General features: G+C 38.7%; 1 protein-coding gene and 1 long non-coding RNA gene across 2 annotated transcripts in view; one reads left to right on the top strand and one right to left on the bottom strand.

Moving 5' to 3' along the window:
* The first annotated feature begins 2,950 nt into the window (after positions 1-2,950).
* LOC108541935 (uncharacterized) lies at positions 2,951-6,687 on the top strand. Its single transcript, XR_001889122.1, has 4 exons — positions 2,951-3,226; positions 4,022-4,187; positions 4,527-4,631; positions 5,226-6,687. It is a non-coding gene; the product is annotated as an uncharacterized LOC108541935 (long non-coding RNA).
* Positions 4,182-18,573, bottom strand: part of EHBP1 (EH domain binding protein 1) — a 349,810-nt gene continuing 335,418 nt past the window's right edge. Inside the window, 4 exon segments of the mRNA XM_017891714.1 lie at positions 4,182-5,259; positions 5,489-5,603; positions 12,023-12,096; positions 13,200-13,299. Coding sequence (XP_017747203.1) covers positions 5,169-5,259; positions 5,489-5,603; positions 12,023-12,096; positions 13,200-13,299 — 380 coding nt within the window. The 3' untranslated portion in view covers positions 4,182-5,168.

The raw sequence follows: 18,573 nt of genomic DNA, 5'->3' as shown, positions 1-18,573 counted from the left end.
CACACCCCGCCCTCCTCTCCCGCCCGCCCCGCCCCGGTAGCGCGCTAACTCCGGGACTCGGCTGGCAAAAGCGGCTCAGAGCTAGGCGAGGAGGCGAGCGGAGAGCCCGAGTCCTGGCCGCGGAGGGGGCCGCGGGTCTCCAGGTCTGCCCTGGGCGCCCCCGCCCTTCTCTCGCGCTCTCGGCGCTCTGGAGGGAGTGGCAGAGACGAGGCGAAGTGCTGGAGAACCGGTTCCTTCGCTCTCCCGCGCGCCACCGGGCTCAGCCGCCCGGGTGTGGGCGCCAGGACCTGGGGGCGGCGGGCTGGAGGAGCCCGGGCCTCGGCCCCTCTCCTGGCGCCGCGGGCCCCAGCGTTTCCTTCCTCTGCGCCGCCACCTGAGACCGACGCCGCGGGCGGCTCGTGCCGGCGCAGGCTACTTTGCAGAGCGCGGGAGCAGCTCCGGGCGTGCAGATCTCTCCTCGGCGCCTCGGCACTCTCGCGCCTGGGAAGAGCACCCACTGGGAGGGCGCAGCCACTTACCTGCTCATCGGCATCTCCCGGGGTTCCCGGTCCCCACCAAGGGTGTTTGCAAGTCTTAAGCGCTTCTTCTGAAACGTTGGAGCCCAGCGTCCTCTTGCCCTAACATGTACACCCTACTTCTTAATTCAAACATTTTGATAGGAAAGTTTCTTTTTCATTCTTTCTCTCTCTTTCCTAGTCTGCCTCTAACAGGGACTTTTTGATGGAAAATGTGGCCACAGACCCCTGCCCTCAACTTTTTTCCACATGCTGCGTAAGGAGCCTCCTTGAGGCGATTTCCCCGGATTGTTCGTACGGGCGAAGCCCATTTCCCAGTGGAACAAACTTCCCAAACACGTCTGCCTGGGTGGACTTTTAAAAGTGCAAAAAAGAGTTTTCGTTCCAACTCTGAGCTAGGAGAATCTTTTAAATGGCACCTCCTCCTGAAAATTAGGCACTTTATTCCCTTTCGAGGAATTTCTACCCCTTGTTTCTAATCTCCCCCACTCCCTCACCCCGACAGGCGGGGTAAAAAGTTTGCACAGGAGTAAGTGTGAGGGCGAGTCAGGGAGCCTCCAGGCGCATCGCAGTGGGGAGCACCCGTGCTGCCCAGGCTGCGGGGTCGGGCGCGGAGAGCAGACAGGGCGCTGGGTGAGGAGGAGGAGAAGGAAGGGGGAGCCCGCTGAGTGAAAAGGGGCCGCGGCCGCCGCTCATCAAAGTGCTTCCCCCTCCCCCAAGCGACACTTTCCTTTGGAGTTCGAATAAAATACGGTAACAGAATATGATGGAGGGCACACTGTTTCCTTAACTGCTTCTCAAAGGACCCGGGAGATCTTCTTAGGACCTTTAATAAGGCTTTGGTCGGTTCTTTTGTTGATCTCTCAAAATCAACTCCTTCTAATTGAAGTTGGAGCTGAAAGCGAGCTAATGTTCAAAGAAAGTGGCCGCCAGACCAACGAAATTACATTTTTTTTTTGACGATGAGGGAACATCTAATCAAAGGGGCAGGGGAGGAGGGGTGGGAGTGGGGGCGTACGAAGGAGAAAAGGAGGTTTTACAAGATCCTTCTCTGGTTCACAAAAGTCAGCGACACGGGCGCTTCTCTCCAGAACAAAGACACCGCGGCCCATTCACAAAAGGGAGAGAAAGAGAGAAAGCTGAATAAAGAACGAGAGAAATGGGAAAAAATGAGAGAGAGAAGGAGGGAGAGAGTGAGTGAGAAAGAAGCTTTAAGAGGAAAAGAAACAGCGCAGAGCGCAGCGCTAACCCAGGCGGGGACACACCTTAGGCTCGCGCAGGCCCCTACCAGGAGTAGCCCGCGAGGCCCGCGGTCGGCTGCCCGCGGCTCGGAGCCACTGTGATCGTGCTGAGGTTTAAAGAAAGCAACGAAATATACCCCCGCCTTAGGTTCCGAGGAAAGGCGCAGGCTAGAGCGCACTAGTTTTGGGGAAAAGAATATGCGGACGTCCCGGGGTGCGGTTCGTCGGCGTCTGCGTCCATAGCCCGGCGCTGCCCCAGTCCGGGCCAGTCCGCTGTGAGCGGGGGTTGGCCCTCCAGTGCGGGGGCTCGTGCCCTTCCCCACTCCTCCACCTTACGCATTCCTCCCTCCACCAGGCCCTGTTTCGCCTGCAGCCTCAGCACCTGACCTGGGTCCCGCGCGGCGAGGTGGGACGGCAGTGCGCGCTGGAATGTGCCCGCGCGGTCCCCGGGGCACGCCTCGCGGGAGTCCGGCGCTCTCGGTTCCAGATGCTGCCACCATTCTCGGGGAAGTTGGGAGGTATCAAGTAGCACGGATTTTTTTTTTTCCCTAATGAGAGTATTTATCTAATCCCAAATTGCAGGCGAATTTTCTTAACGCTCAGCCCATAAAACCCCAGGATTAAGAAAAGAGAGAGAGGGGGAGAGGGAGGAGAGTGGAGAGGGAGAGAGACTGGGATGAAAGTTTCTTGAAAGCGGCGCAGAGGATTGAGGCGGCCGTCGCTAGGCAAATGTCCAGGTGGGAGACGCTGGGCCAGAAGCCATGACCGTTCCAGCATCGGCCGCGGTGCGGGAAGGGGAAGTGGGGACACCACTGGAGGAGGTGAAGCCGTCCAGCTCAAGGCCCCCGGGCGGGGAAGGGGCGAGGGAGCTGGGTCTGGAAACGCGGATCCAGCATCCAGGTGACCTCCAGGCCGGGCCGGGCTCTGGAGGACACTTGGGACAGGGGGAGGGCTTTGGATCTGAGGCCGAGGGATCTGGCCAGGGGTGGAAGTTCTGCACCTGCCCACAGACTGTGCCCAAGCAAGACCCCCGCCAACGCCCCTACTCCTCTGCGACCTTCGGACCGATAGCCTCTTTTCCCGCAACGCGGGCTTTCGGGTTCCGGGTCCTCCGGCGTGCTGGGCTCGTGCCCGCTCTCGGGAGCCAGCGTCTGGGCACCACGCAGCGATGTCCGGATGCAGCGCCCTTGCCGCGGGCCTGACCCCGCCAGGCGCCGGAGTCCACGCTCCACCGCCGCTGAGGGGCGTTCGGGCGCCACGGAGCAGCCCAAATGGAAACCCCGGGAGGCTTGGGACTAAAGCTGGAGAGGCAGGTAGAGGGGCCGCCCGGCGGTCCCAGACCATCTTAGCAAATCTGGGGCCAGGGAAGGGTTGTCAGTTGGCCTATTGGGAGCGGCTTTGGGGGCAAAGGAGCTGCTTTTCGGCGAGGCCCCTCGGGAGTGAAGGTTCCTCGAATCAAGCGTAAACTGGGTCGGTGCTGCTGGCCGCCCAGGCCCCAGGCTGCTTGGGGCGGGCGATTTCTGTCTGCTGAGTTTTCCCGGGGTTAGAACGGGATTCTGAGAGCGTTCCCCAGAGAGCAGCAGCTCTCTCTGCTCTCCTGCTCGAATACAGAGGGCAAATACCGACTTCATTTACTTAAAATAACTTTTCAATAACTTAAAAGAAATCCTTATCATGAAGGAATCCTACCGTAGCAAGTTTTTATCATTTTGAAAGACTGGCAATTGGAGGTGGCTGCATATTTGGAACGAAATTTGTTTGTGTGTACACACATATGATCTACGATAAAGTATAAATGCTAGTGGACTGTTTTCTCTAAGTTTCTGGACTTGTTGAACAAGCTTTCTTTGTTTGGACACCCCTGTGGGGGAGTGAAGGAAACTACCACAGAATCGTTGTTGTTGTTGTTGTTGTTTTCCCCTGTAGCCTAGAACTTCTTGTTAAAACTTCTCTTTCACTCATTTCATACACACATACCTGCACACATTCTCCCCGCCCCCCAACAATAACCCTCTTCCTTTCACTTCAGTACCTACAGACTTGCCGGTTATCAGAAGACACAACTCTCCCTAATACGACTTCAAAACTCTAACAATTCAAAGTAATGACGTGGAAAATTCAAGATATTAATATTTTTTCATTGGTGTGGAATCACAAATATCCTCAAATCTTTAGCAGACATGACACTTTACAAAAGACATGATAGTTTATACTGCTTAAGAATATGACTAATTACTTTTCAATTCGCAATTCGTGTGTCAGCAGGGCCCCCTCTGGGATGGTGTAAACTTATTCAGCTTCAAATGCAGCCCAGTATCCTGCCCTAAGTTCCAGAGGACCATTTTCCACATGAAAAGTCTTATGGATAGACAAACTTCCATTCAAACCAATGTCAAGTTTTCATTGCAAGAAAGTAGCAGCCGTGTTTAAGGTAAGAAAGTTTCTGCTTTTATTGAAAATTTATATATGACTCAGTATTGTAATAAATAAACATAACCATTTTCACAAAAATGACAGTGCTATGCTAAAGAAGAAAATATTAAATGGGGGATTTACTTGTAGTGGCAAGACAGACTTTTTATCAATACAGAATAAATATTAACAGCATTTGTGAGCCAATGTTGAGACCCAACAAAATGTAGGAATCAAGCATGATGTAAGAAATAATTATCCAGAGAAAAAGATGGTGTATTCTCGGATGATAAGACTGTCTTTGTAAACTGGTGCATATCAATTAGTTCCATCCTCACAGCTCACCTTCAAACCACAGGGCTTGTTTCTGGCTATGTTAAAGGACCATCCTCTGAGGAAAGCAGAGGAGAGGAACTCCATTATCCTTACAGTGAAACACAACCACTGCAGAAAAACTCCACTGGTAAATAGAACACAGTTTAATAAGTAGATTGGATATGATCTAACTATAAAATTTAGGTAACAGAGTAAGTTTTACATATGGCAGGACTCGAAAAAAATCATGACATTTTTCTTATCCCCTTGTACCCCCCTCCCACTGTCATTATGCTATTACCAACAACAACAAGAATAATGTTTCAAATTTTCCTCCCATCAAAAAATGAGATAAAATAATGAGGGAAGTGTTTTTGTTCTTTTTTGAACAGTTTCTTGAACACCTCCAATACCAATCACTCACAAGGTGTCTGTGCAAATCTATTTCACAGGATTTCAAGGAAATTGTTAACTCACAAAAAATCCTTAAACAAAGCTATTCTGGAGTTCTGTATATTATTTGGAAAGGAGGGAGGGAAAGGGTGGTGGTGGTAAAGTAGAGGTAAAGTAGTACAATCCAGCCAAACAAAATGTTAAAAGTTTTAAATCAACAATGAGTCTGACTTTTTCTGGTCTGGGAACCAAGACTCTAAAATGTTGGGAGAGATTCTTTCTGATCTGATGGCTACTGAAGAACACATTTCTCCTCTTTCTTGGCCATCTTGCCTTTGTTTTGCTCCAGAGTTCGCTCCAAATGCTCATCTTCTTCTTCGGCCCTGGATGTCAGACAAACAGGACAAACAGGAAACAAAATTATTTTTCTTCGTGGAGGGCAGAGCAGCACTCCCCCGTCGCCCAGTATTTGGATCCCCAGCGGGAATGGGGAGCACCAGGCCAGTGGGAGGCTGCCCCGGCCCTCCCGCGACCTCTGGACTGAACTTTCCGCATACTTCTCGGCCCCTCCGCAGGTGGCCCAGCCTCGACCCGACCCCACTGCCCACTCACTGCTTCTCCTGCGCATCCAGGTCCCTGACGAGCGCATCGCGCTTGTTCACCAGGGCCACCAGCTCATCTAGCAGAAGCTGCTCGCGTCGCTTCTGGGCCTCGGTCTTCTGCCAGTCTGCAGAAGACGGGAGGCTAGTTACCCACCGGCAGGGCCTCCTAACACCCGGTCCCCCGCCCTCCCCTTCCCGCCGTTTCCAGTTTCCTTATATTTCTCAGCAAACCACATTATAGAGCCACTAGCTAGTGTTTTCTGGGGAGTTTGGCTGTTGTGGTGAAGGCTTCCTCGCTAAAACTCTACTTCCTAAATATGTCCTGTGAATGGAGATGGCTGCGGCAGGGTTGGAACCTGCCTAGAACCAGGTGTGAACCGGTGGCTAGCCTGAGGTGCGCACCTGAATCCAGCCAAAGTGGGGGAGGGGAGCTAGAGGCCCAGAAGAGGCTGGCCCAGGGGTTGGCAGTGGGGGAAGTGGGTAAATGAGGAGGCGGGAAACAGTGATGGGCGATAAAATCATTCTGAAAAGGCTAGAGAATCTGCCTGAGAACCTATCCTCCTCCCCCACCGCCACTCTCACCCCAAACAGCCCATTCTTCGCTAATTTCCTCTTCGCTCTATTTTAGCAGTTGGATGTATCTCACACTGGGCGCCATATGCTTCACAATAACTTTAAAAGTAGTGAATCGGCTAATTAGCATTTTTCTTTGAAGTAAAAAATAAATTTGCTCTGCAATATTACACTGCAGCTCTCGATCGCATCACAGCCAGTTTTCTTTTGGAGACGTTTGCTGGGTGGTTTCAAATCAAAGCACTTTTGCAAAAGAAAAATTACATATTTCTTTTTGAAACCCTATGTTAAAGGTTGGAAAACCCGATGGGCAGTGCTCTTTCCATGGATGGGGGGCGTTTTTTTTGAAGGTTTTAGACCCCAATAATATATTTCCTAATCTTTGCTGGTCTGATGATTTCCTTAAGATGAGCAGCAGTTTCATTTAATAAAAACAGGACCAAATCGAACATTTAAAACACTTTTGAAACCAAAGCCAACTGCTCTCTGGCCAGACTGTAAGGGCTTGTAGCTGTCAATCAACCCCCAGTCTACCCCGCCTCCCTCATTAGGAAGGTAAACAATGAAAAGAAGAAGTAGATGATGAGGCAGATAGCAGAACAAATGAGGACCTAGAGGGAAACAGGACACCAGCTTTAAAAAAAAAAAAAAAAAAAAAAAAAAAAAAAAAAAAAAAAAAAAAAAAAAAAAAACCATGGCCACTGACTCCTGCAGCCCCCTCCCCCAGCAAATGCACTTTCCAAAAAACAGAGAGAAGTGCAATCCTTTCGGGTTTCTCTCTTCTCTCTCCATTGCCCTGGGCAATCATGTTAAAACTCACATGGCTGGTGCTTATTCAGATAAACCTAACAATGCACACCGCTGGTTACCATGTGAATCTTCACAAACCACACAAGAATGTGCTGGTTCAAATCCCCCCCGACCCCCTCCAAAGCAAAATTTATTCAAGACAGCAAACTGCTCAGCAGCTTTATGAAAGCAAATGGTGCTAGAGGGAATTCTATCTTGTATTTACAAATTAAAAATTAGATGCATCATCATGCAATAAAGGTTAGAAAAGCAGCAAAAAGCTAGAATGTTTTATTCAATTTATCACTATTTCTTTCATTATAAGCTGTAACACATACATACATATTTATATGAAACATGCTATATGTTAATTATCCACATTTGATATAAAACATCACACAAAACATTAAATAACTGATCATTATTACATTTTATTTTAAAATGAAATATTCTATAGCATAGAGATGAATACAGAAACTATTTGGAAAGGGTTTCTTTGAATATAATAATTTAAAAAATAATAAACAGCAAAACTGAAGAGCAGCCATATATATCACAATTTTTTTCTTTGGATTTAAATGCAACTGAGGACAGGAATGCTGGAAAATTTTTTAATCTGGTTCTTGTTCTTAAATCAGTCTTATTCAGCAGGTAAATTAATAGGCTCTCCAGGTTGGAAAGATCTTAAAGGTCATCTAGTCTAATTTCAGGTAACTATAATTCTAGAAATATTATTTCAGAAAAAACCTAAATGTGTAACAGATTTGAAACTAAATTTTATATTAAGATTACTAGTGTAATGAATATTAAAATTTTCACTTCCAACCTCAAGAAATCATTCTGATTATAAGCTTTGATTTATTTACTTCCAAAAACATTTTGCTAAGAGCTTTACAATTGAATAAATTTTCAAATAGAATTAAATTGAAATTATATTTAAACAAATTAAACCCCAGAGAAGACATAAGTTTAACCCAACATATATAGAGTTTCTTGAATGCTTAGGTGCATTTAAATTGAGATATTCTGCTTTTCTGAAATCTTATGCCATCAAGCAATACTTAACAAAGGTTTTATAAGAAGACTTTATATTCTATTAAAATGTCACATCATTAATATGGCCAATGATTTGTTACATTAAAATTGATTTGAAAAAACCTAGGACTTTAACAAAATGGATTAAAAGAGGACATTAAAGAAAATTTTAACCTTTTAAGTATTGAGTAATTTAAAATATCTTAACTTTTCCCTAGCTCAATAATGACTTTTCTATAACTGTAATGAAATCACTTAAAATTAAGAATATTTAGGTAATTTTCATTATTTCAGAGTCAAATTTAAATGACATTAGAATTTAAAATATCCCAGCATAATTTATAGGATTTTAAAATATTAAATCTGTCATTACAGTGCTACATTAATATCTGTCTACAAAATATTAGTCAACTGTACAGGAAATAGCAATGTGCAGTGAATAGATTTTACATGAGCAAAACTATACTTTTACTTCATGTTTTTCTCATAATGGGAATAAATTATATAATATATGTACACAAACTCATACATATGTTTACATACACATATATATATTTGAATGCTAATTTGAGAAATCAAGTAAACTATTTTTATCTTTTTTAAAAAATGTTAAAAAATTGATCAAAATTCACATTCGCATGTTCAAGCCTAAATTTTTTTAGAATCCTGTTTTAAATAGCTTCACCTAGAAATGTTATGTTTTAAAAACTTGCATGTAAGTTTACGTGTTACCTGTTATGCATTTTAAGAACTGATTACTCACCTATAACACCAGTGACAGCTAGCTAACTGCACTGATTTTGGCTTAGACAAACTACAATGTGGGTTCTGATTAATTTAAAGATTCCAGTGTACTTTTGCTACAAAAGCCATATCCTCTCGTAACAAACAGGATTAAGTTTTGATGCTGCATTTGAGTCAAAGTGTTGAAATAAAGAGATTCTGTTTATGTCCATCTGCACTGAGCTGTTTTGTTACTTTAAAAAACTCTTTTTTATATATAGGGCCAATTATTCACTCCCTGATTCAGTTTATTTGCTGAAGTTGATAATTACCTTGAAAAAAGGCAAGAGAAATACCTATAAACACTTTAATAGAAAGGACCTAAAGTTCTTGTAGTAAACCTTCAACCTTGCCACTATAAATAAGCCTGGCACTTTGATGAAAATTAACACTAGTTTTGTAAAGAGCACATTGGGGGATTGCAGTCAAGTCTTATCTTTAGTTCCAGTCAACTAGCAATCCTGAAAGAGTTTGCATCATCATCATCAGAACAGGCCATTTGATAGGATTCTACCGCTGTACCTAATCAATCTATGGAAGACTGTGGCTGTGCTGTGTAACAAAGCTAAAATAGATTTACAAATGGGGTTTTAGGGGATAAGCTCCTCCACAGGATTACATATTGATTTTAAATATAAAAAGCTTATCATATAAACCATAACTACAAAAATAGTGAACCTATGCATAAATCCCTTTAGAAGAGCACCCACTTCAAACTCTAAGCCAAGAATAAATCAAGATGTACAAAATCCTAGAGAAGATCCATTTCTTGTGCAGAAAATGAACATACCACTTTCTAAAAGCCCACCCCAATGTGTGCAGAAATGAATTTATCTTTCTTGAGGGGGCATTAAATAATCTGGAATAAAAAAAACTGTAGGAAAAGTATCTAAAAGATGTTTGTTAGCTTGAGGGATCCTACAACTTAGCTCAGTAGAGTGAAACTCCTGCTATGAAAAACACCTCAGAAAAAAAGGGTAAAAAAACAGGCCAAAGTGATTATGGATTCTCAGAAGAATGGATGTATTGAATATTATTTTTTTTTGCTCTCAAACCAAGCTGTTAATATTTCTTTCAATGTGCTATGGTTATCAGTATTCTACACTGTTCTCCTGGTGAATGGTTTCAGCAGCAGATTTATTTGAAAAGATTTTAGTTTATTTATTATAAAACCATCTTATGGCTACTAAGTAGGAGGGATGGGAAAAGAGAAATGAACTTTAAAACAAAAGAAAGCAAAACAAAACCAACTAATGTTGCTTATTCATGTGTTTTTTTCTGTGGTGTGTTAACACTCGAAAACGCTATTGATCTGAATGTGTGTCCATTCTAAGGGTTGGCTCAGAGGACACTGTCTTCACAGAGCTGATCTTCACAGTGATCACCACCTCTCTGGCACAGCCTAGCCCATGTACTGCCCAGGCTAGTGGGACAGGCCTCTTTCTTAAGACAGTATCTTTATTTGTAATCAACAGGCTGCTCCTTTTCTCAAGTCTCCTTTTTCCCTCAACCAGCAATGGAAACTGGCCGAGGGACTTAAGGCACAGTCATATATGGGTCAATGTATTTAAAAAACAAAAGAGAAAGATAATGCAAAACACTAACAACTATAGTAAAACTGTTTTAAAAGAAAATATTTTCCCCTTTTCTTCAAATATATGACTTTCCACTGCTTTTCTGTATGTGCAAGCAGGTCAGGCAGATAAAATATTAGATTATTTAACATTGTAAATCTGGTATATAGGGATAGGATTGCTGATGAAATTGAATTTTTTAATGTGTCATGGCCCTGCTTTTAAGACAGGTATTTGGTTATAATATTGGTTTTGGGGTTAGAACCAATATCTATCTTAAAGTCAACTGTATTGTATCAAGCTGTATTTTGGGGACAGTTTATCTTTTTATACGTGAAAGGGTAGATAAAAATGTAAAGAATATTCTGTGTTGAATGTAGTGTGTACAATGAATCTATAAATAATAAACTATGAGTTATATGCATTAGATATACTATATATAAACATTATATATTACACATACAAATATATGTAATATAAATAGTTTTACTGTGCCTATTTTCAACTGACTATTTTGCTTTTTTAAAGACTACACCATGACTACAAAACTATATAGAGAGGAAAATACCATTTAGTATAGTTGTGTACTTTATTTCAATGGCAAGTTTCACAGAACTTCTTAAATGATTTTGACAAATTTTATAGTCATTATCAATGGTATAATTTGATACATCTGGGTAGCCACTTGAAGGAAATGGGTTAACTGAAGCCTTTCAAAATAAAGTAAATAAGATTTCTAAATGAGGATATACAAATGTTGCCAGTGATATTTATCAAATGAGTTTATGAATATAAAACTAAAAATGAAATGTCTACAAGCATATATGATAGTATTTAGATAAATAGCATGCATTTTGATGACAATATTTATTAAAATATTTTAAGAATATAAGGCTTCACTTGGCTTTCCCTTACGTACTTCAATTTCCAGTTTCTGAACTAATTAGAATTGACTTATTATGGATCAGGTACCTTATCAGGTGAAGAACAAAATTACCATGGACAGTCAATGGGTTAAGAGGTCAATATAGAATAGGAAAATCAGTTTGCATTGATTAGACAAAAGGTCCATTTTACAGAGCCCAAAGGATTAGCTTTTAAGCAGACATCTTTGAACTATAAGACATTTTCAACTGAGAGATATAAGGAGAACAGCATTATAAAACACCTAAGAATTTTAAAAAATCATATATAGTAAATGCCAGATAAGCTAGCTGATGTTTACTGATATATGAACCATGCATAGGATTACTATATAATTCATTTAAAAGCTTTATGAAAAGCGTGAAACTTTCATTTATCTCATCTTTGCCCGGATATTCACTGAACACAAGTTGGAATCTTAAGAACTGTAGAAGACTGAACAGGGATATATTTCAATGTTGGCATCAATTAAATATTAAGGTAAAATTTAGAGTCTGGATGTAAAAAATCAAAATGATAAATCTTTTCCAAACCTCCCCAGTGGAAACAACTTTAAATTGCACTTAAGTAAAAGGTAATTAAATCAATCAACTCCTTATATCTTCCATTTTATGGACATATAAGCTTACTGAATCAAAAGTTAAGACAATTTTGTGCCATTATTAATAGCAAACATAATGATTATCTATCTGAATTAGGGTCCTTAAGTTTATATGGATACTGCTTTCTGCCTCCATGGCATTTATTTGCAATTCCGGAAGGTCCCTAGTACACCAGATCTAGTAAGACCAGAAGTATATCATATTCTTTAAATCTCTTCGACAACTGACACGTCACATACCTCACCCCACCATAGCATTTCTTACCTTCAATGGCTAGCATTGCCCGCAATTCCCGGTTCAGCAGCTCATACCGTCGTTCTAAATCATGTTCTTTTTCCCTGGGCAAGTTGCAAAAGTTCATCAATATGCTAATTACTAAATCATTAAACACTTAAAAGAACCTTTAGGTTACATTGATTTTAGGACTCATAACTGACTTTTCTCTTTAACTTTAAGCCACTCCAAACAAATGATACACAAACCTAAAACCTTCCTCAGTCGAATATTACTAGTGCTCTTATTTTCCTCCTTCAATTCTGAAGGTTACATAGGTATATTTTAATCTGAGGATAGTTACTCACTTTCTTCATTGCTTCTTGTGCCAAATGCCAAGTATAAGGCTATTTTCTAAAATATTTTTCATAATTTATAATCTTTTTTCCAAAACTCCATATGAAAAGAATACAAGAAACATGAAAGTACCAGCAGTGCAAATTTAATACAGAGACCACAGTTCAGGATTTGTTAAGTTTTCTGCTTCTTCATAACTCTTTTATCAAGTTCAGGCATAGCAGAAATTATAAAATTAGACTTTTTCACTAAAATAAACCACGTAAGCCTGCTCATTCTCACACTAGGTGGCATACTAGAAGAATACTGCTAGTGAGCAGAAAGGAACAAGCTTAAGTCCTCCGGTGAACTAAAATGCTAAAACTAAGAACGCTTACATTTTGTCTAGACTCAATTTTACTGTAATTCTTACAATCACAAAAGGTCACTTTTGTTTTAGTAACTGATCTTTTATCCCAAAATTTAGAGTAACATCACCTGATACTATAAATGTACTTTTGTCCTTATTAAGAGTTATTTTATTTAACTTAGAATTTGTTGTTAAATAAACTTTAATTTTATTTATCTTCCCCTCTAACCCTCAATATAAACCAAACTTCCTTTTCTTGTATAAGTGATTTATTTCTTAAGTACAATAATTATTTATATTTCTCAGCTTTCTGTATAATACTTTTTCAGAGTCTACTGTTCCATTTAAAAGTTCTTATAAGATGAAAACTGTCATATACTATTTTAAATTTTTTTATAAAACATGTAATCTCTAAGGAAAGGGAAAATACTGAATAAATATGAAATCCCAAATAAGGCAATAACAAGAGGCCTAAGATTTATCAATGTTGTAGGCAAAACAAGCATAATCATGAGTACTTACAGAAGAGAGAGCTGATTCATTCTCCTTATTAAGGCATTTTTCTTATTAACTAACATAAACCATTCCTGCATCATAGCTTCTTCTTCTTCTGTGTTCCTTCCTATAATCCAGGAAGAGTTACCTCTTATTATATGACATTATACAAGCCAAATAATAGTTTAGCACAGAATTTTTTTTAACATAGAAAACATTTTAGTTACTCTAATACTATATATTAAACTGCTTATAAGAAGGTTAAAGTCCAAGTCCTGATAAAAGAAATCCACCTCTCAAAACTCATAAGTCAATCTTCTTAAGGTGATATTTGGCATGCATATTTTAGTCTCCGTGAACATACCTATAGATCATATTAACACTAAGTACAGTAAACAAAATGTCCTACCTTTTAAATTCTCCCTAGAGGCTGACTTGCTGTTATGTTTCAATGAGGAACTCACAGTGCTGACAGACATATGGTCATGATTAAAAAAAAATTAAAAAATCATTATGAGACTCATAAGACTAGCAGGAAGATCAGGGAAGTCCAGAGATTGTGTGAAAGCTTCATTTGTAACAACCTGCTATTTTCTTATTTTCCTCCCCAAAAGTAAACTAGAGACATATACATATATACGACATTTTGGAACTCATCATCCCTAATAGGGTAGACTACTTATAAATTACTAAATACACTGTAAATGACAAGGCTACAAAAAATGCCCACAGCTATCTATGAAAAAAAAATTTAATGAACATCATGATGTTCAGAAAACATGTGAGCAGAGTGACAACTGAATATTTTAGATTATAAATGATTGTACACAGGAGATACTTAAAATTCTCCATTGGTAATATTCATCCCATCATCTAATACCACCCTGCCACTTCCTCATGAAGGCCAACATAATCCATATTAAGCATTATAATATAGTATATATTTGGCATTTGTTCATGTAGAAGTAGGCCACAATTATACTGAAGAAAAATATTAATTTTCCCATCTTCCTTTCTCTCCCTTCAAATTATACCTAGTCAAATTTCTAATTCTTCAGTGTTTATTTCCTGAAATTTTCCCATGACGGGTTTATTGTTTTGCTAAGTTATTATTTAATATTTCAGTCTAACTTCTGTATGGCATTCATAAGGTTAATTTAAATATCTATTAAAAAATTAAATAATTCCCCTCAGATTATTATTCCCTAAGTTTGATTTTCTTTTCAAGTAAAATGTCAAGGATAGTCCTCTTCCACCAACCCCACACTTCCCTTCTCCAGAGGTATGATTACAGTTTAACATATCTCCTTCCAGACCACATTGATAGCTATGTCTATCACACATGTGTATATACTGTATCTATAGACACATACATGTTTCTTTAACATAAGAGCTCACATTACATATTCATCTATGGTGTGTTCTGTCATACTGTCCAACTATCTATCTCATTCTTTATAGTACTTGCATAAATTATGAGCATACCATAATTTAAATATTTCTACATTAATACAAATTTAAATAATTTTTAGATTACAAATAGAATATAAAAAGCTAATCTGTGTGTTAGGGATTAAACATGTATTTCAGAGCATCCCTATAAAATAGATAGCTGTTGTTTACCATTAGGGAGAATAGTTGAGAATATGTGCCTTCATTCAATGCTGTTAAAACTAATGGTACGAAGCCGACTTAGGATAGATTCTTTTAGAGTCTGAACAAAAGTCTTTATTGTTTTACAGTATTTTTAATCTCTCTTTTAGGGTAGCTGGTTTTGTATTCACTTTGGACCATGTGATGTCTTGACACTGGTCATGTGATATAGGCTGCGATAGGCACAAATCCCTGGGTAGCAACAAAAGAAGAAAGAGTAAAAGAAAAGCTGAGAAAAGCTTGCAATTTGGAAAAAGGCCAATTGTACCCTGGTGAAGGCCTTTTTGATCAGTGAAATGCCACATGTGTGCAATATTAATAGGTGTAGATTTTATGATATTTTACTTTCCGATTAAAGACTTATTGTGTTCATAACCTATGTGACTTCTAAAAATATAGACTTATTAAAACTTTCTTTTGCGTTTAACTTAACCTATAATTTGAGGTTTTCGGGCAATACTAGAAGCAACCAGCCTACTCTTAAATTAGCATCATTTTCTTCAATGGAAGACTGCTTCCTTGAGAATAACAATATTGATGTGGTACTGTGTTATTTTCAGTTTAACTTATGCCTATGAATTCTAGTGAAGAATAAGAGATTCCCTTCCTCTAATTGTTAGGATATGACTAATAACAAAAGAATCTCATGTTTTAGAAGGAAATAAGCCTAACAATAAGAAATATTTAAGGACACATTACTCATTGCTTCACAGAGTATTTAATTGGAAAAACATATTTGAAGATAAATCAATTCTGTATCACCAAATCCTTACCTGCGATAGCATACAATCATGGACATCTATACTTAACCTAATACTAAAAAAATTAAAATTTTTTCTAATACATCATTATACTATTGTTTTTAGGGCTCTTAAAATTTTTTAAATTTAAAAGCTTTTAAAAGCCAGTAAGTTGAACCATTACAAATTAATCCTGACTTTAATAACTGGTTAAAGACCCCTTTAGCTTTATAAGTAACAAAAAATATTAAAGCCTGTGATCACAGTGAGCTTTTCTCATTTCTCCTCTAACCATTTGTTATTTAATCCAATACTAGTAATCCAATTTGTCCATCAGACTTTTAAAGGGCAGAATGCAACTTCCTCAGCTTAGACACTTTTCAAAGTACAATATATTTTTCAAATGAATGCTGGATGTTTCATTTTTCCCAACTGTTCCTAGCTCTAATGCATGAGGAAAAAAAGAACAAGATGAACATTGTTCATACTGATTAAGTAAGAGCTCATTAAAGAGCTGTCAGTGCCGTACTTTGAATATGCATGAAGCATATAATCAGATCTAGTACCGTCACTAGAGGAGAATACGGTAAGTACAAAGGATTGATTTAATTACTTAGAGTGGGCTGTGGTGGTAAAGCAGTCTTGTTAGTGCAAAAAGAAAAAGAGGTTGTATTCTGGCACTGTTAGAAAAAAAGGCAGTTTTAGCTTCTGCCACAATACCTAATCTCAGAATAAAGCACTTTACATTGTAGCTTAAAATGAAGACTGTCATTATTTTATAAAATGGCCATAAATCGTTTAATCTTATTTAACCTAACCTGGTTAACTACCTCTTTTCAAAATTATCTTTAATTTGTAATTACAACCACATTTTATCACCTAGACCAACAATAATGCTTTTAAAATTTTATTTCAGTTTCACCATTTAAAAAATTCAAGACATATACTATTGAAAGCCATTTTGAAATTAAAATGACAAAATAATACACTACAGTATACAATTACTAAAATGTGAAAGCATGGCTGAGTTGTTACACTGTATTTTAAAACATAGTACCTCATGTTTATTGTAAATAAATTACCAATAAAAACATAAAACTACCTAACTAGTTTTAACCTTAACATTTTAAAGTACTGGACTACTTATATAATCTCTGGTAATATTTTTTCCTACTTTGTTTCTTTAAAAACTTCTGTTTTTTATTTTGCCTCCAAGACAATGTAACATCTATTTTGATATCACAATCCTTAATGTCAGTTTTTTCTTTTAATCCATTATTGTAGCTGGAGTACGATTTGTAAACATTACTAAATAATCAAGGATAATGATAATGGCAGGAAAAGTAATTATTTGTAAATATAACTTCAAATTATTCTTCCTATCACATAGTTAACAAAAACCACTTGATAGAAGCATATGATGCAGAGCACTACATGCAATACTTAGTATTAACTGACAGTATCAACTACTTTATATTATATATCTTCCAAAAAATTCTTCAAAGTTATTATTTTTATTTAGTCATTCATTCATGTATCCAAGAATTTGTATGTGATTTTTATTTATTTTTTCAGAAGTAGTATTTTCAATGTAAGTTTTCAAATGAATAAAATTGATGTCAAAAACCAGAAATTATGAATCGTATTTTAAAAACTGTCTTCTCATTAGCTTTTCATAATTAATCTTTCACCATAAAAGTATCTATTTATAAATATATATTTTAGAGAGTGAATTCTTACATAAATGCAAAATGAAGAACAAAACAATTTTAGCTGAATAGAAGACAAATTCAATGGGAAAAACACATATAAATGTAGGCTGCTGTTATATAAGTATACAAATTCAAGATTTTCTACCATGAAATCATTAAAGAATGCTGAAATCTTGCCATAGCCCCATAGTGGTGATGGCTGAGTAGTAATCACATATAGCCCTTAAAAGACACAACATAGCAAAGCTAAACCAAAGCACAAAAACAAAAAAACCTGCCATTACAAATTGTCCTGATGGTGATTATAAGAATATGATGACCTTTGAAAGACATATGACAAAAAGACATATGATACATGAAGGTATCCAAGTAACTGGTATTTAATAGATGAAAGAGATGAATTTGGTGCAGTTATGTAGGGTCATGTAGACATTAACCCCAAAGCCAACATTATTGCAGGACTCCAGTGCCTCAGTTTTAGAAAATATTTAAACTTAGGAAATACAGTTATATTATGAAAATAAATTTTACTATAAACAAAAGTTTCTGATCCAACAATATCCTCAAACAGCATCAACACAGAAGAATCTGATAATCTTTACTGGTATTTTCAGCAGTTTAATTGTCTTAAAACCATTTGCTCAGCCTGATATATTTATAATATTAAGAGTACAAACTTTGGGAAAAATCTTATCTCCTTTGGTTGAAGCAAAAGAAAAACTGCCATACTCTCTCACACATATGTTTTATTTACCTGTTTGCTAAGATAGAATGTGGGGAGAGATGTGAGGTAGCAACTTTCTACACACGACTTTTAACAGATCCCTATAGCATGGACTTTCTACAGGAGGCGGCACAGACAACTTCACCAAAGTTCTTCCTCAATAAACTTACACATAGAAAGAAGCTATTTCCAAAGGTTAGAAGTTTACTGCAGTCTTCTTGTATCAACTCCTTACTCCTTAATAGCGTCTGAACTGACTTTTTGTTTTGTTTTGTTTTGTTTTGTTTTGAGACAGAGTCTCACTCTTGGCTCACTGCAACCTCTGCTTCCTGGGTTCAAACAATTCTCTTGCCTCAGCCTCCAAGTAGCTGGGACTACAGGCGCCTGACATCACGTCCATCTAATTTTTTGTATTTTTAGTAGAGACAGGGTTTCACCGTGTTAGCCAGGATGGTCTCGATCTCCTGACCTCGTAATCCACCCGCCTGGGTCTCCCAAAAAGTGCTGGGATTACAGGCACGAGGCACCGTGCCCGGCCTGAACTGACCTTTTTTTTTTTTTTTTTTTTTTTT

The sequence above is a fragment of the Rhinopithecus bieti genome, unplaced genomic scaffold, assembly GCF_001698545.2.
Source record: "Rhinopithecus bieti isolate Rb0 unplaced genomic scaffold, ASM169854v2 scaffold_21419, whole genome shotgun sequence".
In the NCBI taxonomy this organism is placed as follows: Eukaryota; Metazoa; Chordata; class Mammalia; order Primates; family Cercopithecidae; genus Rhinopithecus; species Rhinopithecus bieti.
The sequence above is the reverse complement of the archived record's forward strand: the minus strand, read 5'-3'. Positions and strand labels throughout refer to the sequence as shown.